The sequence below is a fragment of the Suncus etruscus genome, chromosome 4 (genome assembly GCF_024139225.1).
Source record: "Suncus etruscus isolate mSunEtr1 chromosome 4, mSunEtr1.pri.cur, whole genome shotgun sequence".
NCBI lineage: Eukaryota > Metazoa > Chordata > Mammalia > Eulipotyphla > Soricidae > Suncus > Suncus etruscus.
In genome coordinates this window covers 80462036-80487299 of record NC_064851.1, presented here as the reverse complement: position 1 = coordinate 80487299, position 25264 = coordinate 80462036, and the positions used below count along the sequence as shown (strand labels likewise).

The following is a 25264-nucleotide window of genomic DNA, read 5'->3' as shown; positions in this document are numbered from 1 at the left end:
GGAGTTTGTTTGGTGGCATCCTGGACAGCATCGCAAGGTAAGCATTGCAGCACCAACAAGGACAGAGCAAAAGGAGCATTCTGCTCTGCTCAGTGGCTGCACACTTCTAGTTAATCCCAGCACGGCACATAGAAAATACCATACTGCAACTGTGACAATGGGGAAACAACACAGTAGCTCTGAATACCCAAAAAGTCCAACCACCTATTTAACTTCTCAGATAAGGACTTTAGAGAAGAAATATGGAAGATATTCATAGAACTCAAAGAAAGCAAGGAAAGAACTGAACAAGCCACAAAAGTCTTGCCCCAAACAAAAGCCTGAACCCAAATGGATTCACTTGTGAATTATTTCTTATCTTCAAAGAGGACCTACTGCCAATCCTTTTTAAACTCACCCAGGAAATTAAAGAAACAGAAACACACCAGTTTCTATGATGCCAACATCATCCTGACACCAGAAGCAGAAAGACACATCATAAAAAGAGAATTACAGGCTGATGTCCTTGATGAACACAGATGCAAAGATCCTCAACAAAATATCAACAAATAGAAGCCAACAATTTATCAAAAAGATCATATACCATGACCAAGTAGGAGCCATCCCAGGGATGCAGCTTTAGCATGGGCAAATCAATTAATATACTATATCGGGGCTGGAGAGATGGCATGGAGGTAAGGCGTTTGCCTTTCATGCAGAAGGTCATTGGTTCAAATCCTGGCATCCCATATGGTCCCCCAAGCCTGCCAGAAGTGATTTCTGAGCATGGAGCCAGGAGTAACCCCTGAGCGCTGCTGGGTGTGACCCAAAAACCAGAATATATATACACTGTATCAATAAAAGAAAAAATCAAAAATTATATGATTAAATCAATAGATGTAGGTAAAATATTTGACAAGATCTAGCATTAATTCATGATAGAAATTCTCAAGATGGGAATGGAAAGAACTTTCCTCACTATAGTCAAATCCATTTACCACAAATCCACAATAAGAATTATACTCACTGGAAAAACTAAACACTTTTCACCTAAGATCTGGCATAAAACAAGGCTGCCAATCTCTGTGGGGTGAAATGGTATCTCATAGTTGTTTTGATTTGCACCTATATTCATTGCAGCACTATTTACTATAGCAAGACTCTGGAAACAAGCAAGATGCCCTTCAACAGATGAATGGCTAAAGAAACTATGGTACATATACACTATGGAATATTACGCAGCCGTCAGAAGAGATGAAGTCATGAAATTTTCCTATACATGGATGTACATGGACTCTATTAGGCTGAGTGAAATAAGTCAGAGAGAGAGAAAGACGCAGAATGGTCTCACTCATTTATGGGTTTTAAGAAAAATGAAAGACATTTTGCAATAATTTTTAAAGACAAAAGAGGAGGGCTGGAAGTTCCAGCTCACCTCATGAAGTTCACAAAGAGTGATGAGCTTAATTAGAGAAATAACTACTACCCTAACAATGAGAATGTATGAGAGAGATAAAAAGCCTGTGTAGAGTACAGGCAGAGGTGGGGTGGGGAGGAGGGAGAATTGGGTTATTGGTGATGGGAATGCTGCACTGGGGGAAGGGGGTGTTCTTTACATGACAGAAACCCAACCACAATCATGTTTGTAATCAAGGTGTTTAAATAAAAAAAAAAAGTCAAAAAAATAAAACCTCAAAAAAAAAAAAAAAAAGGCTGCCAATTCTCATCAGTTCTATTCAATATAGTACTGGGAGTACTTGCCATAGCAATTAGGCAAGAAAAAGCTATCAAGGGCATCCAGATAAGTCATGTTCTCCCTAATTGCAACTGATAGATACTATACTTAGAAAAGCCTAAAGACTTAAAAAAAAATGCTTCTAGAAACAATAGATCATCTCTAAAGTAAAGTGACAGGCTACAAAATTAATACACAAAAGTTCATGGCTTTTCTATATACAAATAATGTAAAAGAAGAAAAAATATTTTAAAAAAATTCAAAATTGTGCCTCGGAAAATCATGTACTTCAGAATTAACTAAAAGGATGAAAGACCTATACAAAGAATAGTACAAAACACTGCTTCAAGAAATAAAGAGTGGACACAAAAAATAGAAACACATCCCCTGCTCATGGATGTGAGGATTGAATAATTAAAATGTAAATTCTCCCTGTTTTTGTTTAGGGGCCACACCTGGCAGCACTCAGGGCTTACTCCTGACTGCACTAAAAAATTATTCTGGCAGGCTGAGAGACCAATGCTGGGAATCGAACCATGGTCAGCTGTGTGCAAGGCATCTCTCTATAGCCCTAGCTCTTGATATTTTTCAAAGAAATAGATCAAAAATAGATCAAAAAAATCAGAAATAGATCTAAAATTCATATGGAACGATGAAGCAGTCCTTGGGGAAAAGATGGTGGAGACATCACTTTCCCTGATTTCAAACTGTATTACCAAGTGGTAGTAATTAAAATGTCATGGTATTGGAATAAAGACAAACTCTTTGATTAGTGGAAGAGAATAGAAAGCCCCGAGGCAGATCCCTAGTTATATGATAACTTACTTTTTGATAAAGGAACAAAAAAATGTGAAGAGGAGCAAGGACAGCCTCTTCAATAAATGGTGCTCAGAGATCTGGTCAGCTATACACGGAAACTTCATTCAGAGGCTGGAGTGATAGCACAGCAGTAGGGCATTTGCCTTGTATGCTGCTGACCTGGAATTGCCTGCATTTGATCCCCAGCATCCCATATGGTCCCCCGAACATGCCAGGGGTGATTTCTGAGCACAGAGCTAGGTGTAACCCGAGTGCAGCCGGGTGTGTCGTTCCCCCCCCCCCCCCAAATAAAGAAACTGCATTCAGACCTCTTCCTTACTTTATGCACAATCAAAGTGGATTAAAGATCTTGGTATTATGCCTGAAACCATAGATTTATAGAAGAAAACACAGGTAGAACTCTCTATGACTTTGACACTAAAGGTATCTTCAAGGATGAAACACCATTGGCCAAGTAAGTGGAAGCAAAGAAAAACAAATGGACTACATTAAATTAATAAGCTTCTTTGTCTCAAAGGAAACACGTGCCAGGATACAAAGATTACCCATGGGTTAATATCTAAGATATATAGACACCGGTAGAACTTAACAAGGTTAAAACATCTGTCCCTATCGGAAAATAGGAAGAAAAGATAAACAGAAACTTTCTCAAAGAAGAAATACAGATGGCCAAAGGCACATGAAAAAAAGTTTAACATTATTAATCATCAGGGAGATGCAAATCGAAACAATGTGATATCATCTCAATCTTATTACAGGATTGGACAAAAAAAGATAAAAACAATCAGTACTGGCATGTATGTGGAGAACAAGGATCTCTCACTCACTAGTGATGGGAATGTCGATTGGTCCAGCCTTTTTAGAAATGGATATGGATATTCCTCAAGAAACTATAAATGGAGCTCCCATGTGCCACAGCAATACTACTCCTGGAAATATACTCTTGCACCCAAATTCATAATGCAGAAAAGGCACCTGCACTCCTATGTTCATTGCAGCACTGTTCACAATAGACAGAATCTGGAAACAGATGTCTATGAACAGATGAATTAAGAAACAGTGTTACAGCTACACCGTGGAATACTATGCAGGTGTTAGGGACAATGATGTAATGAAATTTGCTTATACAGAGATGGATATGGAGTGTATAATGCTAAGCAAAATGTGTCAAAGGGAGGATAGACATAGAATGATTGCACTCACTTTGGGGATCTTAAAAAATAGAGAAGACTAATAAAGATAAGGCCCAGGAAACCAGTCCATCCATGATAGGAAGTTTGCCACAGAGTGGGGGATTGCAGATAGGCCATTAGAACTAGGTGCTGAAAGGAAGGTAAAGTTATGTGGATAATGCCCCTTTAGAAACCATATTGCAAATCACTGTTAAAAAGTGGAAAAGAGGACGAGTGAGGGTGGGGAGGGGGTGAGAAAAAATATGCCTACCATTGGAGCAGGCAGGGGGCAGGGCAGTGGGGCGGGTGAACAGAAACTGGGGATATTGGTGACGGAAATGTACACTGGTAAAGGATATGTATTAGACATTGTATAAGTGAAACTCAAATCATTCAATAGCTGTATCTTATAGTAACTCAATTGAAAATTTATTTTTAAAAATAAAATAAAGAAGGAAAATCTCAGTTAAGAGTTCACACTTTTTGGGCCGGGCGGTGGCGCTGGAGGTAAGGTGCCTGCCTTGCCTGTGCTAGCCTAGGACGGACCGCGGTTCGATCCCCCGGCGTCCCATATGGTCCCCCAAGAAGCCAGGAGCAACTTCTGAGCGCATAGCCAGGAGTAACCCCTGAGCGTCACAGGGTGTGGCCCAAAAACCAAAAAAAAAAAAAAAAAAAAAAAGAGTTCACACTTTTTTTGGCAGGGGGAGGGGGGGCACACCCAGCAGCAGCGCTCAAGGCTTACTCCTGGCTCTGTGCTCAGAAATCACTCCTGGCAGACCCGGGGGACTCTTTACACTTTTAATTTGGCTCTTCTGTGTGCCAGGCAGCCGGGAGTCTGAACTCTGCTCCTAGCCTCTGTTCAAGGCAAATGCCTGTCAGTGCACGCCCTGTGTGGCTCTCAAAAGAAATTTCAATCGTGGTTTTGGCAAGATTTGGCTCAGTTGAGAAACAAGGTTGCCCACCACTGGAGACATTTAAAGAATGCCTTAACACTCCCGGCTCAGATTTGATCCCTGGTGTCCCATATAGTCCCTCAAGTCTGCCAGGAGTAATTTCTGAGAGCAGAGCCAGGAGTAACCCCTAAGTACCACCAAGTAGGCCCCAAATCTAATAACAATAACAATAATAGTAATAATAATGTTCTTGATACTGGAAGAATGTCTTTTTTTTATTAGTTACTATATTTAAGCACCATAGTTACAAACTTGTTCATAATTGAGTTTCAGTCATAGAATGTACATCACCCTTTATCAGTTAAACTTTCCCCACCACCAGTGTTCCCAGTTTCCTTCCCACCTGTACCCACCCCCGACTTTTTCTGAGGCAAGCATTTTACTTCTCTCTTCACATTTCTCTGTCTCTGTTTTTCTCTTTCCTTTTTTGACACTGTTGTCAATGAAGGGATACCACTCATGTCACTTTATCCCCTTTTAGCACCCAGTTCTTGTTCAGCGTGATCAGTTCCAACTATCATTGTCATAGTGGACCCTTCTTTACTCTACCTGCACTCACCCGTCTTTTGTCTCTGGGTATTATTTTTATTTTTCTTATATTCTACAAATGAGTGAGATTATTCTATATTTATCCCTCTTCTGACTCATTTTATTCATCATCATAATCTTCATATCCCACCATGTAATACATATGACAACAATTTTAAAATAAAAATACTCCAAAATGGCAAGGGTATAATAAAAGAGATATTTTTACTTGCATGCTAATGAAAATGAGTTCTTTTTAAACTTTAATGAACCTGTCTGGCTGGAGAGATGCTTGCCCCGCACACTGCAACCCTGGTATCACATATGGTCCTCTGAACATCTCCAAGAGTAATTACTGAGCACAGAGCCAGGTGTAACACCTGAGTATTGCTGGGTGTGGCCCAAAATTAAACAAACAACAACAATAAAACTTTAATGAACCTACAAATTACCCGGAGATCTATTAAGATCTATTAAAAATGCAGGTTCAGGGCCAGAGAGATCATTCAACAGCTGGAACACATAGTGTGCATGCTAGAAACTTAAGCTTTGCATTAGGCCTGGTACTACATGGTCCTCTGAACACTGCTGGGAGTAGAAGCATAACCAGATATGTCCCATAAAATTCAGAATATGGATCCAGGGTAATATAGTACAAGTATAATATAGTACAGTATAATATAGTACAAGGCAAGTAGGATGCTTGCCTTGATGAACCCAGCTGACTGGATTCAATTCCTGCACCCCTTATACTTCTCAAGCCTGCCAGGAGTAACCCCTACGCACAGAGCTAGGAAGAAGCACAGCCAGTGTGGTCCCAAACAGAAACAAAATAAGTTTTAGAATATGAGTGAGGGAGGGCTCTTGGTTGTTGCCCAAATTCCTGATCCAAGAGCCAGGGTATTGTGTGGTTACAAAACATTCAAAAAGAGCTTTGGAATAGAGATGTATATATACCCTTTGACTCAATAGATCCTTTTTTCTGTGAAAACAATACGAGCAGCCACACATAACAAGTATTACATGCCAGATATACTGCTAAATCCTTTCACTAGGCTTTCTTAAACAGTCTACTCAGAAAAGTTCTGTAAGGTAGGCATAATAACTATGCTCCTCATTTTCCAGTTTAGGAACCATCAAGGTTAACTAATTTCCTTTAAGCATGCAACTGGTAAATTGCTGTGTTGGGGTCCAAAAAAAATCTGATTCTCATGTACTGTGTGGTATTGTTTGTGTACCTATGATGAATACCAGATTGACTTATGAAGGCCAGCATTTCATAATCAGTGTGAAACAAACAGCATTAGTAACAGCATGAGACATACAACATGTAATAAGTTTAAAGAACATTTGGGAAAGGAAAATATTCATGAAAAATTATATAATATTAAGCGAACCAAGTTATGACAATGAATATCTTATGATTCTAGTTTTATGAAAACAAGAATTCCAGCATCCCATGTGTCCTCCAAGCACTGCTAGGAGTGATTTTTGAGTGCAGAGCCAGGAGTGACTCCTGAGCATTGCCAGGTGTGGTCCAAAATCCAGAAAAAAGGGAAAGTGATAAAATATTAATAGCTCTTTATTGAGCTATTAACTGAATAGCTTGATAATGAGTAATTGAGGTTTTTCTTTTATTCTTTTTATTAATATCTTTAAGTACCATGGTTACAAATATGTTTCTAGTTGACTTTCGGTCATAAAAAAAAAGTACACCCCTTTCACCAGTGCATCTTCCTGCCACCAATGCCCCCATCTTCCTTCTCCCCCACCCTTTTCTATTTTTCTCCTCTGTTCCTTTTCTTTCTTTTTTCTTTTTTCCTTTTTTTGTTCTCTTCCTTTCTTTCTTTCCTTTTCCTTTGCTTCCTCCTTCCTTTCCTCCTTTCTTCCTTCTCCTGCCTCTTCTTCCTTCCCTTCCTCTATTCTTCCCTTTTTCCCTCCCTTTCCTTCTCCCTCCCTCTCTTCATTCCTTCCTCCCTCTCTTCCTGGCTGATAGCTTTTTATGAAAATCTCTCCCATTTGGGTGGGGTAATATCCAAAATGCTCAGAGTTCATTTCAGGGCTTAGGAGACTATATAGGATACCTAGGATTGAACCCAGGTCGGCCACATGCAAGGCAAGTGCCCTACCTGCTATACTTTCTTATACTATACTATACTATACTATACTATACTATACTATACTATACTATACTATACTATACTATACTATACTTTTGATGCTTTTGTCTTTGTTTTTGGCCACACCCGGTGATGCTCAGGGGTTACTTCTGGCTATGTGCTCAGAAATCACTCCTGGCTTGGGGGATCTTATGGGATGCCAGGGGATCAAATCGCAGTCCATCCTAGGCTAGCACAGGCAAGGCAGATACCTTACTGCTTGCACCACCACTCCAGTCCCTTTGCTCTTATTTTTAAATATTAAATACATGTTGAAAACTTTTCATAATAAAATGAGTAAAAGTTACCCATTAACCTTAAGAAACAACAGTATATTAAGGGAAAATAATCTGTATCCTCACTTTTTGTTCTTACCCTTTCTAAAGCTTAGTAATTAGTCATTTATAACTATATTTTTCAATATAGTTTTAGAACATGTATCTCAAATTTATGGTTTATATAGCCTTGAGTTTTATGTAAATGTATAATACTGTTTCTTTTCTTCTGTAATTTGCTTCACCCCTCTATTTGCCCCATTTATTTATCTTTACTGTTGTATAACATTCTATTCTGTAGCCATTCTTTAACTGATGTACATTTTATTCAATCCTTATCTGATGTACAGTGGGTTTTGGTATTTTTGTTTGAGCCAAAACTGCCATGCTCAGGAATTACTCCTTGCTTTGCCCTCAAGGATTATTTCTGCAGAACTCGGGGCGACCATATGGATGCTGGGGAACAACAAATCCAGGTCCAAGAGCCATACCAGCTATACTATCTCTCTGGCCATCTTTGAGCTTTTCATTATATTTTTTCTATTATGAGACTATTCCCATAAACATTTTTGTCTTTTTTTGTTGGGGGAAGAGCCTCTGCCTGTCAATGTGTGGGAGGCTCCTCCCTGCCTGGTGCTCCTGAGTCTTTCCTAGCCATTCTGGGGAACCGTGCCATCCCACTGATTGTACTCTGCTGCACGCACTCCAGATCTTTGAGTTACATCCCAAGACCAAAACAGACATGTACTGAATTGGGATATTCATATTTTCAGTTCTACTGGCTAATACATACTTTTCCAAAGTAACCACATAAACTATATGCTTCTGTTTCTTTCTTCACAAGTTTATCAGTATTTGGTTTTGTGTTCTTTTGAACTCGGGAAATAATAGCATAAACACATTTTATATGATAATTATTCTTGGGACTTTCTATTTAAGATATTATTTGGGGGGGGGGGGTTGAGGATATAATCCAATGGTAGAATGCATCCTTTGGATGTATAGTGTCTTGGGTTTAATCCCCAGGATAAAAAGCAATAATAGTACAATGATGTAAGTAATAAAACTCAATTCTAAGAATCCCCAATGATGTGTTACTGTCCTGTCCTTGCAGGTATGCCAACAGTAGCCTCATAAAGTACATGGAGAAACACAAGGTCAAGCCCGACAGCAAAGTGTTCCTCTTGGTAGGTGCAGCTTTCCCAGGCTGGGAAGTTAGAGCTTTAGCAGAGCCCTCATCTCATCCCACTTACCATGGAGTTCTTCCACCTTCTTGCATCTTACTTTATTTTTTTGTTTTGTTTTGGTTCATTTTATTTTACATTTTTATTTTTAATTCAGGAGTTACTCCCAGCTCTGTGCTCGAAGGTCCCTTCTGACAATACCTATACTACCATTTAGTGCTGGGAATTGAATCCAGTGCTCCGGCCCATTGAAATATCTCTCTTATTCTCTTCTATCTCTTTAGAAAATAAGTGAAATTAAATGGACATTTGGACAAAATGAAACATTTTTCACTGAAATATTATCTGTGACTTAATTTTCTCAATGTAATGTATTAGTCTTACAGCCAGCTATATAAAATGACATTAATTTTGTTTTTGTGGGGCTGTACTTAGTGATGCTCATAGTTCACTCCTGATGGTGCTCTGATGGTGCTTGGGGAGACCAAATGAGATGTCAAGAATTAAACCTGGGTCATCTGTGTGCAAGGCAAACACCTCCCTCCTATGCTTTTACTCTGGCCCCCAAAGCATTACTATTAACCCTGTCAGACATTAATGAAAATGCCAGAATATTGACTTGTGGGGCCAGAATGGTAGCACAAGCGGTAGGGCATTTGCCTTGTACACCTTAACCTAGGACGGTTTGATCCCCCAGCATCCCAAATTCCCCAAGCCAGGAGTGATTTCTGAGCGCATAGCCAGGAGTAACCCCTGAGCGTCATCGGGTGTGGGCCCCCTCCTCCAAAATAAAACAAAAACACAAAAGAATATTGACTTGTTAAATAACCTTGTCATATACTATTTCATTTGTGTCACCCTAGCTTCAGAAACTTCTTACTATGGATCCAACCAAGAGAATTACCTCAGAGCAGGCTCTGCAAGATCCCTATTTTCAAGAGGATCCTTTGCCAACGTTAGAGTATGTGTTTTAACTTTTCTATGTCTGTTGTTTCTCCAAATTGAAAATGTTGGATGGTAACTAAAAGGAAGAGAAACTTGTTACTGGAATATTTTACTTTCCTCATTAGAACTTCCTAAGGAAAAAAACTCAAAAAATCTGCATTTTTGAACTGGCAAAGCTGAAGAGAGGTGTGAATGAAAATAAGTATTTTAGGAATAATCATTAAATCAGTAAAGAAAAGAACAGATGGACCTGGGGTTTTTTTTGTTGTTGGTTTTTTTATGTTTGTTATTTTGGTTGGTTGGCTGGTTTTTGTTTATTTGTTTTTGGTTCATGCCCAGCTGTGTTCATTGGTTCATTGGTTGTTCATTGGTGTTCATTGGTTGGCCTCTGCACTCAGGAATCACTCCTGACAGACTCAGAGGACCATATGGGATGAGATGCCAGTGATCAAACCTGGGTCAGCTACATGCAAAACCAACACCCTGCCCATTTATCCATTTATTGTGTTATTGTTCTAATCCCAGAAGGACCCCAGATGGGACTTTTTTGTGTGTGTAGATCAGTAAACCATGTTGTTTTAATCTAATGAGTAAGGAACTGAGAAGTTAACATTCTTACTAAAAAACTCTCTTCTCTTCCCCATACTTGTTATTCTCTCTCTCTCTCTCTCTCTCTCTCTCTCTCTCTCTCTCTCTCTCTCTCTCTCTCTCTCTCTTTCTCTCTTTCTCTTTCATACACACATGCACTCGTGCACAAACACACACATTGTGTTTAGATTTATTAGTGATATAGTTTGTTCAAGAAAAAATACTTTTTTACTGCTGAAGCAAATATGAACTATTATTATTTGTTTGGTTTTGGAGCTACACCTGGCAATGCTCAAAGGGTTACTCCCAGCTCTGCACTCAGAAATTACTCTTGGCAGTCTCAGAGACTGTTTGGGATGCTGGGGATCAAACCCAGGTTGACCATATGCAAGGCAAGCCCCTTACTTGCTATACTATTTCTCTGGCCCCACAAATAGTTATTTTAGTGCCAGTGAAGTGTGTGTAGAGAAATTTCTGAGTCATAATTGTGAACTAATCAAAAGCAGTTAAGATTTGTTAGTCAAAGTAGCTATTGATGTAAAACTCCAGATAATTCATTGTTTCAGATGATGAAATTAAATTCTACTAGGTGATATCCAGAAAATAACAGCTAGAGATGAAAAGTTTTTAAATGAGTTTTAAATTAACAATAGCACAGAGTTGTAAATTCGAGGTCATTTTCTTTTTCCCTTTCTATCTTTTTTTAAAACAAATTTTTTTAAAAAACAATTTTCAGTGTGTTTGCTGGCTGCCAGATTCCTTACCCCAAACGTGAATTTCTGAATGAAGACGAACCTGAAGAAAAAGGTGATAAGGTAATAACTGCCCAGCACACTTTCATTCTAGATAATAAGGGAGGCATATGAGTATTTAGGCAAGTATAATAATTCTTATATAGCTGCCATTTATCTAATAATGTATTTATTGAACTCTCAAATATGAGTTATAATTAAATTACAATAAATTAATTTCCTGATACTTTTGTTACTTGTTTTTGGGCAACACTTGGTGGTGCTTAGGGGTTACTCCTGGCTCTGTGCTCAGAAATTAGCTCCTGGTAGGTTCAGATGACCCTGTGGGATATCACGGATCAAACCTGGGTTGGCTACATGCAAGGCAATTTCTGTACCCACTGTGCTATTGATCAGGCCCTTTTTTAAATATATGTTTTATATCCTATTCCTGTTTCTGTTCATTTGTTTGTTTTTTGTTTGAGGGCCACACTTAACAGTGTGTGTTAGGCCACACTTAATAGGGCTTATTACTGGCTCTGTACTCAAGTATCACTACTGGTGAGACTCTGAGATCATATTTGGTGCCAACATAGAGTCTGTGTTATCAGAATGCAAGACAAACACCTTCTCTGATGTATTATGTTTTGGTCCCGTATGCCCTGATTCTTTATTCTCTTTTTGTGAATTCTGTCTCACTGCCAACTCTATTTTCCAAAGATGATGGCAGTCTTTCCCCTCATCATGATTGGATATATCAGGCCCTTCCCCATACCACTTTATTTTTCCAAAATTATAATCAAGGGGTTGGAGCAATAGCACAGCAGGTAGAGTGTTTTGCCTTGCACACAGCTGACCCAGGTTCAATCCCCAGCGTCCTTTATGGTCTCTGAGCTTGCCAGGAATGAACTCTTAAGTGTAGAGCCAAGAGTAAGCCAGTCACCATCAGCTGTGGCCCACAAAGCAAACAAAAATATAATAATAATAATAATGTTCAACAAGACTAACAAAGGAGCTGTTATGAGTGTCCATTTATTTCCTCCTGTGACTTTTGGGGAGGATTGTTTTATGATCTAAATTCAGGACTTGACCTTTGGGGATGCATTTTGACCTGAGTGTGCCTTGTTCTGTTCATTCTTGTCACTTTGGTATCCTACAAAAGTTGTTCCTTTGACTGATCAGTAGTCATGTGTATATTAAGTAATGACAGAAATTTTCTGTTTAATCCTACAGTAAGCATTTTTCTCCTCCTCTCTTAAAGAATCAGCAACAGCAGCAAAACCAGCATCAGCAACCCACAGCCCCTCCCCAGCAGGCAGCTGCCCCTCCACAAGCACCTCCACCACAGCAGAATAGCACACAGACCAATGGGACTGCAGGAGGGGCAGGCACAGGCCCTGGGGGTGCTGGGACTGGGCTGCAGCACAGTCAGGACTCCGGCCTTAACCAGGTACCTCCCAACAAGAAACCCAGGCTGGGAGCCTCCAGTGCCAACTCGGGCGGGCCGGTTCTCTCATCAGATTATCAGGTGAGCTGCTGAATTTTTTTTATAATTAAAATATTAATTAACAGTTAAATGATTTAAATTTTTTCCTTGATCTTGTAAAGAACATTAGAATCAGCAATTAAAATTCCCAATTTTAAAAAAAATGTTTATCTCCTCTCTTTCTATGAAATAGGATTTGTTTTATAACAGATCCTTTCAGAATTAAAATTATTTCTAGGCTATTTTATTAAAAACAAAGACTGGTATTCATGTAATTGCAAGATATTTTTGTTTCCTTTGTCTCCTTTTCTTTTCTTGGTTTGGGGCCTCACCCAGTGATGCTCAGGGTTCATTCTTGGTTCTGCACTCAGGAATCACTCCTGAGAGTGCTCAAGGAACCTATGGGGTACTGGGGAGCAAACCCAGGTTGTCCACGTGCAAGATAAGCATCCTACTCACTGTACTACAACTCTGACCCTGATATTTTGTTTTTTTGACTTGTTGCTCCTGGGGCCCCATAAAAGGAGGTTAGGAGGTAAGGCAGTCACTTCCCTCCTAAAAAAAAATTTCTCGTTTTATCCTTTCTTTTGCCTGTTTGCTCCTGGTGAGAAAAAAAACTAGATAAGTCACTTAAAAAGGTGAGGAGATTCAGGAATAAGTCAATGACTTAGATAAACCTGCCCTTTTGAAAATAAGTTCCCCATGTCCTGAACCACATTTGCTGAGCTTGAGCCACATGTTTTGAGCTGTACTCACTGACCCCCAGTACCTCTAGTGGTTTTTCCATCATAACACAATAGACACTATAAGCAACCCCAACTGAAGGGGATTAACCCCAGGTGAACACTACTAAATTGAGTGCAAGCACCATGGCCAGGATTCTCTGGTGAGAACCCATGTGAGTACTGCAGGAAGCACTGTGACCAAAGTGTACATGAGCACTACATCTAAAGAGCATGGCTCTAATTTAGCACAACTGGGAATTTTGCTGGCACAATATGTGGCTCCCCATCACAGTTGTGCAGAGAATCGCAGCTATCGAGTACAAAGAGTAGTGAGCAGATCAGCTTAAGTTTTCCTCCTATTAGTGCCCCCTGTCTCCCAAAGAAATCTAGCTAAACCTGGTGCCAAACAAGCAAAATTTTTTAAGAGCAGAGTTAGCTGCCAGCTACCTTATCTCTGACCCAGGAGCCTTTGATGCAGATTGCTCACTTCTCTAGCCTGTTGTGACTAACTTCTTGAGCTGCTTATTTCTTTCATTAATAATTCTTTTTCCCTGTCTCCTCCTAGCACTCCAGTTCTCGCCTGAATTACCAAAGCAGCGTTCAGGGGTCATCTCAGTCCCAGGGCACACTAGGCTACTCCTCTTCCTCTCAGCAGAGCACCCAGTACCACCCATCTCATCAGGCACATCGGTACTGACCAGCTGCCTTCCAGAGCACTGACTTGAGCAATATGTCTGCATGGAGAAGCTGCCGAAAATGCAAATGCTGTGGTGCCGTGTAGAACCCATCCAATCTGGGAGCAAAGCTACACGTTCTGAGCATTTCTCAGGCCTAGTGGATGACGTCTCTTCTTTATTGACTGAAAGAAGATGTTTTGTGAAGTTTCCCCGAGACCCCTTCCTTGCATGTATTCCATTGTGACTTTTCTGATAAAATGTTGAATCTAATCCCAGCACTTAACTCTATAACCTTCAGCATATTTTTTGAAGGACTTCCTGGTGCACCTTTCTCATGCTGTAGCAATCACTATGATTTATCTTTTCGAAGCTCTTTTAATAGGATTTTAATGTTTTAGGAACAGGACTAGTGGTATATAGTTTTCTACTTTGTAAACTGACTTAGCAACACAGGTAAAAAAAAAAAATGCACCTTCTAAAGCACTACGTTCTTTTCACAGTATATAACTGTTTTGCTCATGGAAGTCTTAAAGAGGAACTGTTACTGTCCCAAAGTACTTTACTATTATGTTTTTATTTATCTAGATTCAGGGAAGGTCTAATAAAAAGACATGTGGGACAGAGGACACCTACAACCAAAAACAGCCTAGATCTTTGCAGTTACTATGCTTTATGTTTTGAAGAACTGAAGTCCGTAGTAATTTTCATATAATCATCCTTGTGGAATTGAGTTCCCATTTTCATCTTATTCTGGATAGTATTATTAGTAATTAGGATTTATAATTTTAACCTTCTTGTAGCTGAGTCTACCTTAAAAGGGGTTGCAGAGCTTTGATGAAATACAGCCCTCTGGTGACTCATACCAGAAAGCTGAAGAGGATATTAACTGCACTAGGATTTTTTTTTTAAATAATGTTCATCAAAGGATGTGTTATTTCCCTTTGAAGAAAAGCTTTTCATGTGTATTGTGCATTAAATTGGCTTCTTTGCATCTGGGTCAGCTTAAGTAACTTTTTTACATAATCTAGGGTATTCAAAATAGAAGCCTACACATATATCTGCTTTAAAATAAAAAAGCAGATTAAAAAAAAAAAAAAAAGCAGATTAGGCCAGAGCGATAATACAGAAGGTAGGGCATTTGCCTGGCCTTGCATGCAGCCAGCCTATGTTCAATCCCTGGCATCTCATATGGTCCCCTGAGCACTATTAGGAGTAATTCCTGAGTGCAGAGCCAGGAGTAATCCAGGGTATGGACCCCCTCCCAAAAGAAAAGAGTGGTGTTCTTCATATTGACTAGACATAGAGTGACTTTTTAAAGCATGTTAAAAATTTAGGTAGTATTCATGTTTAAAGTGTGTATAATTTTGCTGTTATTACTAAAACTTAATTCTATCAAGAATCTTTTCATTGCACTGAACGCTTTCTTTTGCCCTTTGGTGAAATTTTAATAATTGTGCCTAAAATCTTTGGGCAGATAGTATAAGACTATACTAGATAAAGTGCATATTTGCATTTCCATGATCTATGAATTAGAGGCTGAATTTTTTATTAGCCGGTATAAGGAACCTCTTCATCTCTCCAAGTCACAAGGAAATGCAAAGATTAAGCTTCCATTGTGATAAAAGGGGCAAGAAATTTGTGTTCTTCTGACTAAATGCTACTAGCAGCACCAGCCTTGTTTTAAACGTTTTCTTGATCTAGAAGTAATAGCTAATTGTTATATATGCAAGCTATATGCATTTCTTTTTTTATTTTTACTATTCTTTGTGAACTTATCTACCTGGTTATGATACTCTTTGTCTATACACAAGTAAAGTCAGACTTTAGACAGAAGCCAGTATACATTTTGCACTATTGATGTGATCCTGTAGCCAGCAAGGGCCTTACTGATCTCATCTTAATAATTCTTAATATCATAAACTCTATTATGATGCTTAGAGACACCGGGTATAAAACAGGTGGTGTGTTCCCATGAAAGGAATTTCTTATTGTTCCTCCCCTCCCCCCCCCTTTTTTTTAACAAGAAACTGATAGTTCTCTCCACGATGTAATAATTTATATAAATATATATATATATATATATATATATATATATATATATATATATATATATATATATATATATATATATATAAAGTGAGGCCTCACTGTCTGCTCATTGTGTCCTCACTGTGTGCCTAGTGTCATGCTAGGTCACAGACACAAAAGGCGAAAATATACTGTCCTAACAGCACATTGGTTGACAAGAGGTTTCCAGAGATGTCTGTGCTGTGATTGGCTTTCGAGTGAAACCGCCTTAGATTCTGAGAATTCTTTTTTTTGTTTTTTGTTTTTTTGTTTTTCGGCCACACCCGTTTGATGCTCAGGGGTTACTCCTGGCTAAGCGCTCAGAAATTGCCCCTGGCTTGAGGGGACCATATGGGACGCCGGAGGATCCAACCGCTGTCCTTCCTTGGCTAGCGCTTGCAAGGCAGACACTTTACCTCTAGCGCCACCTCACCGGCCTCGGATTCTTTTGTTTAGCTCTAAACCCTCTTAATTATTCCCTTTCCTTCTCTAGAGAAAACAGTATTCTGGAGAAATATTTTTTTATGTGTTTCTGCCTTTAAGAAGTTGGAAATCAAGTATGACAGGCATCAATGTTAAATTGCTCGTAGGAACTTTTTTAACAATTGGGTGTCCCTTGTAGTAGAGTATTCTAAGTGATCATGGGACATGAACAGTATGAAGAGAAGCTCTATTCTTCCCCTTAACAAGAGCTTTCATTTGATAAGAACAAGCCCAAATACCTGCATGAACCAAAAGACCATGCCCCTTAATACTTTCTAAGCAATTTTGATACAATTTGTAGGCTGCTCACATTGTATATATAGTGAATTTTACTGGGATAACTGATGCAGAAATTGTAAGGGGATCCTATTAGTTATTCCCAGTATACACTGTTCTCTAGGATAAAGCCAACCAGGATCCCCTTACACCCCATTACAGACTGTTTTTGCTCACAGTACTGGTCCTTTTCTCCTGTTTCCTTGGCTGAGAGCTGGTAATGCCCATTATCCTTTGAAAAATAATTTTGCTTGGCCATTTCCTTTCCTCTGTGAAGGGGAACCAGCCCTTTAAAACACTCAGGGGCCTAAAACTACAGGACTTTGAAGGAAAACTTTGAAACTAATTGAAGTTAAAATGTACATTTGTGTGATCCCCAGATAACCACAGTTCTCCTTGAAAATTAAATACTGGGCCAGGGATATAGCTCAGGGGCAAAGAACCAACACTGCATGTGTACAGGTGATCTCTGGCATATCCCCCTTAACCACCATCTCCCCACTCCAGTGGAAAATTGATGGCTGTCATGTTCCCAAAGAATGTAGGGCCACATCCCTTAACAAACGGGAATACCCAAAGCAGGGGAGATGATTGAAAGGAGGGAAGAATCAAAGTTTTCTGCTCTCCCTGAGAGCAGTGTTACCAATCAGTTTTATTTTGTTAGCTTTCTGGTGAGACGTGTGTTTGGGAAAGGGATTCTACACGTTTGAGAGAACTGAGTTCAAGGGTAAGGTTAGCCTGGAAGCAGGGCTCATACTATGGCTGGAACAATCCTTGTGATGAAATAGATCATGCATTGACATAAAGAAACCAAGGACATGTATATTTTTATATCTGTGTGGTTTTAAAACTGTAGTACTTAGGATTTTGACCTTCTGCACTACTCTTTTGATCTTATAAATATAATCTACTCCTAGATTGAAAAGGGATGACATTTACCTACATGCTCACTGCCTCATTCCTGGTGAAGCAAGTGCTAGCCATATGTTTCTAAAATGATGCTGTTTTCTCTGCTAAATGTAAAAGAAAAAAATAGAATGAGATTTATAGCTTAATCCACTTTGAATTACGTTAAGCAGCAGAAACTTTACAATGAAGGAAGAATTCTATGAAAGTTGCAAATCTTCAACTATGGCAGTAATGTTCCTTGGGAATGGAGTGGTAGTTAGACTTAAGAAGGCTTGAAGGATTCAACTTTGATATTTTATAAAAACATAGTAGTTTAGGTCTTCATAATCTTCAAGCATAGTCACAAACACCATAAAGAAAAGCTCATCTTTTTAGGATTTTTTAAAAAAATGTGTTGTACCTAAGGCCATACTTACTCTTCTATGCGATCACTGCAAAGGAGTGATATGTATGTATTATATGAAAAATCCTTAATGCACTGTTATCTCCTAAATATTTAGTAAATTAATGCTATTTAATTTTTTAAAGATCTGTCTGTGTAGACACTAAAGTATTACACAAAATCTGGACTGAATATGTCCTTTTTAACAACAATTTAAAGTACTTTTTATATGTTATGTAGAATATTCTTTCTAAACTGCCTAGTTTGTATTCCCATAATTCCTATTTGTGCCTGTTCTTGTCTCTTTTATCAGCCATTTCTGCATGCATCCTTCTTTATATTACTATAGAGATGATTATGTATGCTTTCCACACACTGCTAGGAAGTGTGTTCTCAGAGTCAACTGCACCCCCTCGCGTTCTGCACTGGGGGGTGCAGGGTAAGCTGCCGCTTTGGAGCTGAGTGTCTCGCTTTCAAGGTGTCCCAATATCCTTCTTGAAATGACTGTTAAAACTAAAATAAATTACATTGCATTTATTTTATATTCTTGGTTGTAATAAAACTTAATTGACTTTGTTTCTCTGTGTTTTTTTAAAGACTAGGAAAAGTTTCTGTATAAATTTTTACTTTATTTTTTACAGTGCTGGCAATGGGGCCTCACACATGCAAGGCAAATAAATGCTCCACTGCTGATATACCTCCCATTCTATCTTCAGTTTTTCTGCAGATTCTACTTGTCCTGCAGAGATGCAATCTTTTCAGTGAGTTGCAATATGTCACTTTATTCAAAATGTTTATAATACCACAAAACCACAGAAGCGAGGCTTAACAAACATTCTCAGTAGCTATATACTAGGATTTAAAACATCTCAAGGGAAGTTTTTAAAATAAATAGAATATTTTTGAGAAAACATATAGGCATTTTGTGAGCAGAGTGATGATGAATTTTTCTTTTTATTAGAATGTTCTGTTGCATATAGGAACCCCTTCTTAAAATGACTTGATTCTAAGTATAGTCAAATGCAGAGTGGAGCCAGAGAAATAGCACAAGTACTGACTCTTACCTTGTATGAAGCAATTCCTGTCTCCTTTGCTCAGAGTCAGGTGTAGCTCCTGAACACTACTGGATGTAGCCCCAACACCACCACCACCACCACCCCCGCACACTTTCAATATAGATATAAGGAATCGGTGGTATAGATGCAAAATTTCTTATTTTGTTTATTTTGAAACAGCCATGTAAACATCTAGGAATAAATCTAACGAAGAAGACAAAAGAACTATATAAGAGATGTTATAAGATTCTCTTAAGACATATAATAAGTCATTAAGAGATGAAAAGAAAAACATGTATGAGTATTAATATAGTAAATATTCACTCTACAAAAGCAATATACAGATTTAATTCACTCCCAATAAGTTCCACTGATTTGTTATTGTTACTTTGTTTTGGGGCCACACTTGGTAGTGCTCAGGGAGTCTTGGAGGACTTGGCATATTGGGGAGGGGGGTAACAATGTGAGTGCTTGGGTAAGGGGGTGTGTTGTACTAGGAACTGAAATTAGGGCTTTGCTCATGCAAAGGCTGTGCTACAGACTTTGAGCTCTCTCCATGGTTCAACCCATACCATTATAGGTTTATAACAAAAATCTAAGATCATACAATTTGAGGGGCTGTATAAGCAAGCTGAACTGCATGCTTTCATTTTATCCATAAGTTCAAAATGGAACTTTTTGTTAGTTCAGACTGAAATTAAAGACCTAAACAGCACATTGAAGATAACAGGGAAACTTTTTTGTTTTGTTTTTGGGCCACACCCTGTGATGCTCAGGGGTTACTCCTGGCTATGCACTCAAAAATGGGGACCATATGGGATGCCCGGGATCAAACAGAGATCCATCCTGGGTCAGCCACACACAAGGCAAACACCTACTGCTGCACTACCACTCCAGTCCATCAGGGAACTTTTTTCTTGTTGTTGTTATTGTTGTTTTTGGGTTTTTTTGGGTCACACCCGGCGGTGCTCAGGGGTTACTCCTGGCTGTCTGCTCAGAAATAGCTCCTGGCAGGCATGGGGGACCATATGGGACACCAGGATTCCAACCAACCACCTTTGGTCCTGGATCGGCTGCCTGCAAGGCAAACACCGCTGTGCTATCTCTCCGGGCCCCATCAGGGAACTTTTGATTGCATAACATTAGTGTTAGGAATGTCTTTGGAGATTCAGTTCCAAGAAAGTGAAGTACAAGTAAAGATAAACAATTGGGACCATATAAAACTAGACAAATAAGCAGAATAAGATAGTTCATTCAATAGAAAATTGTACATCTGCATTTATTTTTTTTGTCCCCAAATTCACAATACAAACCAGGCAAAGGGCCTGTGTTGAGGTGTATATGGGGTGCATTTACTGTACCTCCTCTTTCTATACAGTCAGTGTAAAGAACACAGCCTGTGGTAAGAATTGGGAGGCCTTTTTTTTTTTTTTTTTTTGATTTTTTTTTTTTTTTTTGTGGTTTTTGGGTCACACCCGGCAGTGCTCAGGGGTTATTCCTGGCTCCAGGCTCAGAAATTGCTCCTGGCAGGCACGGGGGACCATATGGGACGCCGGGATTCGAACCGATGACCTCCTGCATGAAAGGCAAACGCTTTACCTCCATGCTATCTCTCCGGCCCCTTTTTTTTGATTTTTTTAATACACACACACACACACACACACATATATATATATATAAAATCCACCAGTGCAACATTCTCATGACCAATATTGTATGTCTGCATTTAATAAGGCATTAATATCAAGGTATACGTACATAAAGAACTTTTCAACTCTTTGTATTGAAACAACTGTGATTTACAAAGTCCTTCATAGTTGGATTTCAGGCATACAGAGAGTGTATCAGGGCCATTCCCACCGCTAGTGTCTATCTCCCTCCACCAATGTTCCCAGCGTGCCTCCTATACCACCACCCTTTGCCCCTAACCTGCCAGTGTAACTGACCCATTTTAAATTTAGATAGTTATAGTTTGGGTTTCTTGAATCTATTGTTGACTTTGGCTTGGATATTTAGTTCTGTCCTTTCTTAACTCCATCAATGCATCCTGAAACCTCTTTGGCTCCTATCCCCCATACTTTGTTTTGTTTCCTTTTTAATTTTATAGAAAAATGAGGAAAGAGAGCTGGAGCAATAGCACAGTGGTAAGGCGTTTACCTTCCACACAGCAGACCTGGGTTTGATTCCTAGCATCCCATATGGTCCCCCAGGCCTGCCAGGAGTGATTTCTGAGCTCAAAGCCAGGAGTAATCCCTGTTTCCAAGTTGTCAGGGTGTCATATGAACCCACCCTGGAGCAACCTGGAGTGCCAGTGCAGCATTAGGGCCTCCCCTGGTAGAAGTTCAATTCCTGGTGCTGCTGCAAAAAAAGTGCCAGTTCCAAAGATAGCGTCTTCTAAGGTTAGGGGTGAATGTTCGATGTCCGACTGAGGCAAGAACTCTCCAACTTAAAATAAATCAACACAATTTTTAAATAAAATATTTGAATGTCTTACCAAGAGGACATACAGATTAAAAAATGTTCACCACTGACCATGGAAATATAAATTAATCACAATGAGCTATCACTTCACATAGTTAGAATTGTTTACATTAGGGGCCGGGCGGTGGCGCTAAAGGTAAGGTGCCTGCCTTGCCTGCGCTAGCCTTGGACGGACCGCGGTTCAATCCCCCGGTGTCCCATATGGTCCCCCAAGCCAGGAGCAACTTCTGAGCACATAGCCAGGAGTAACCCCTGAGCGTTACTGGGTGTGGCCCAAAAACCAAAAAAAAAAAAAAAAGAATTGTTTACATTAAAAGCAAAAAGGATCTGGGGCCGGAGAGATAGCATGGAGGTAAGGCCTTTGCCTTTCATGCAGAAGGTCATCGGTTGGAATCCCGGCGTCCCATATGGTCCCCCGTGCCTGCCAGGAGCAATTTCTGAGCATGGAGCCAGGAGTAACCCCTGAGCACTGCCGGGTGTGACCCAAAAACCACCAAAAAAAAAAAAAAAAAGCAAAAAAGATCTAAGATGGATGTGATGTTTGCCTTGCACACAGCCAACCTAGGTTCAATCTCTGATATCCCAATTTGGTTACCTGTGCCCCACCGTGAATAATTTCAGAGCAGAGGCAGGAATGAACTATGAGCACTGGGTGTGACCCCCCAACCAAAAGCAACAATAGAATGTTTTTGTAAATAGGTGTGGGGGGAGAAGGAACACTCCTGCCCTCTTGGTAGGAGTGTAAATTGGTGCATAGCATTTTGAAAAATGCTATAGAGCTTTACTCTACCACGTAATTTTAAGTCTTATTTTTGAGTATCTTATCTGATGTATACAAAAAACATTAAAACAAAGGGTTGTCTATCTCGATGTTTATTGAAATGTGTTTGCAATAGCTAAATAAGTGGAACAATAGAAGGAATCCATGATATAGGACTGATATATATGTGTGTGTTTATGCAATGATACTATTCATCTACTTTTAAATTATAGATTTACAACAAAACAAAATAATTCAAGAGAATTCTGCAAAGTGAAAAAAATCAGAAGAGTCTTGCTCATTTATTGTTTTGATTTGGTTTGGTTTTGGGCCATATCCAGCGGCGCTGGAGTTACTCCTGGCTCTGAGCTCAGCTTATTTCCAGCACAGAAGCCTGTGTTCTCTCTCAAACATGGACTTCTCTTTCTTTCCCTTCACATCATTTTAAGTAAGTTTCAATAAAAATCTTGTTTCACTAAAGAAAAAAGTCAAAATAAAAAAGGAGAAAATCATAAATAAAATAAAATAAATAAAAATATATAAAAAGACAAACCATTAGACACATAATTGAACTAAGGTTGCTGGTGAAGAAGTGAGGAGTGGTAAGAGAGATGGAGGATAAAACATTGCAAAATAAAAAGTTTCAGCAAGAGTCAGATAAAGTGATATTTCAAAAGTTATATTTTATTATATGTAGGAGATGAATATATGGAAGTTTTTTGGGAAAACTATCTTATACTTACATTTTTCATAATAGAAAAAAGTCAGTGAAACAACAGCAATAACAAAATTTAACTGTAAAACTACAGTCTCAGCATGAGTATTACTAAGTGGTCTCATTGCCTCAAGCCACTAGCTAGTTAAGAGAGGATAATAAAATGAATGATTCTGAGAAAAGACAAATCTTTTTTAGGCCTAACAATTGCATTGCTCAAGATTTGCCATGAAACTGACCGAAATGCATTAAAGTTTTGAAGCAATGTGGAGTGGAGGGGAGGCATTTCACACAACAAATTGCAAGCCTGGCCAACAATAAATTAGGCTATGTATACCTTTTAAAGCATCTAAAATCCACTGACCCTGCATGGGTAGGAAGCTATAAAATTGCCTTCTGGGGCCCGGAGAGATAGCACAGCGGTGTTTGCCTTGCAAATAGCCGATCCAGGACCAAAGGTGGTTGGTTCGAATCCCGGTGTCCCATATGGTCCCCCGTGCCTGCCAGGAGCTATTTCTGAGCAGATAGCCAGGAGTAACCCCTGAGCACCGCGGGGTGTGGCCCAAAAACCAAAAAAAAAAAAAAAAATTGCCTTCTGGACAACAAGGTTACACTGCACAGAGTAGGCCTCAGATACTCCAGTGAATGACATTTAACAGTACCGAATGTGCCAGAAGAAATAGAAAGTGATTATAAACTGACATGGGAGTTTATCAATGCCAGATAGCTTTTTAAACTTTTTTTTGTTGGGGGGCTGCACAACCTGGCTGTGCTAGGGATTACCCCTGACCCTGTGCTCAAAACTCACTGGTGGCATTTAGAGGGACCATATGGGGTTCTGGGGATCAAACCCAGGTTGGCCACATGCAAGGCAACCCTACCCACCCAATGCCAATTAGGTTTAACAGAATTTGTTCTGTTACCAAGTAAAGGGAGCCTTTGATATGCCTGTAGAATGGGATTTTCTGTAGACCCAGGGCTTCATGTATTTTCCATTCTTCCTATTCTTGGAACAAAAACTTCCACTGAAATCTTCTTGCTCTCACGTGTTGCTTAAATGTTTGGAGGGGTGCCGGAGAGATAGCACAGCAGCAGGGCATTTGCCTTGCTTGCAGCTGACTCTGGAGGGACCCGGTTTGATTCCCGGCATCTCATATGGTCCCCCCAACCTGTCAGGAGTGATTTCTGAGTGCAGAGCCAGGAGTGACCCCTGACCACTGCTGGGTATGGCCCAACAACCAATCAATCAATAAATAAAATAATAAAAAAGTATTTGGAGGGCAAATAACTACCGAATGTACATTGCACTGTGCTACAGTATACTCAATACTGTACTGGTTTTTGTTTGTAGGAAAATTTGCTTGGAACCTGTGCTTTAACCTTAGCTCCTTTTCTGACGTACTGTATTGCACGAAAAGATGATTGGGTCAGAAAAATAGAGCACAGGAGGCAAGGCCCTTCCTTGCATGCTTTGACAGCCACCCTGCTTTGATCCCCACTACCACATATGACCCCCTGAACACTTCTAAGTATCATTTTGAACACTAAAACAGGAAAAGCACATTTAATCTTCATTTTGGCCTCCTGAATGCTGAGATAATAAATCCCTGTTATTTAAACTTCCCTGTCTGGGACTTGGTTAGCACAATCTCAGAAGACTTAACACATTTTTGTACCAACAAGTGGATGCTACATTATCAAATATAAGTATCTAAGGGTCTTGAGATGTCTAATTGAATGTGGCAAGAGTTTTTGAGGTACCTAGCAGAAATAGAAAATGTCAAAGGTGACTCTAGTGAATTCAGAAAATGAGGAGAGTGGAGAAGGAATCTCCCTTCTTAGAAATACATAAATCACTGTGACTTAAATGTTGGTGTAAATATGGATGGGAAGGCTATTCTGGTGAAATCACAGACTGAAAAGAGATGCAGGTCATTGGAGAGTGACGAAAAAACAAATCTTGATACAAAGTTAGAAAGAACCTGCCTGGATTGTGGCTCAATACTTTGTAGAAAGAAGGGAGAATTGGGCTGATTGCTCTTTGAAAGATGGTTTAGACAGGGCCAGACCACAGAGAGTAGGACAGAAGACAGAATGGAGATTAAGAAGACAAACTTGAGAAGGCTCCAAGTATTGCCTTTCTGTATTCTTGCCCTCTACAATCATTCTGTTGCCTCAGT

At 39.4% G+C, this 25264-nt stretch overlaps 1 protein-coding gene and 1 non-coding gene across 3 annotated transcripts in view; one reads left to right on the top strand and one right to left on the bottom strand.

Moving 5' to 3' along the window:
* CDK19 (cyclin dependent kinase 19) overlaps positions 1 to 14239 on the top strand; it is a 146231-nt gene extending 131992 nt beyond the window's left edge. For both annotated transcript variants that reach the window (XM_049771193.1, XM_049771192.1), the window contains 5 exons: positions 8735 to 8807; positions 9668 to 9765; positions 11074 to 11152; positions 12330 to 12596; positions 13845 to 14239. In XM_049771193.1, the coding sequence (XP_049627150.1) occupies positions 8735 to 8807; positions 9668 to 9765; positions 11074 to 11152; positions 12330 to 12596; positions 13845 to 13976 (649 nt within the window). In that variant the 3' untranslated portion in view covers positions 13977 to 14239. The remainder of the gene's footprint in view (positions 1 to 8734; positions 8808 to 9667; positions 9766 to 11073; positions 11153 to 12329; positions 12597 to 13844) is intronic.
* Positions 14240 to 20414: 6175 nt separating this feature from the next.
* LOC126007787 (small nucleolar RNA SNORA51) lies at positions 20415 to 20547 on the bottom strand. The gene has a single exon (XR_007495270.1). It is a non-coding gene; the product is annotated as a small nucleolar RNA SNORA51 (small nucleolar RNA).
* Positions 20548 to 25264: the final 4717 nt, after the last annotated feature.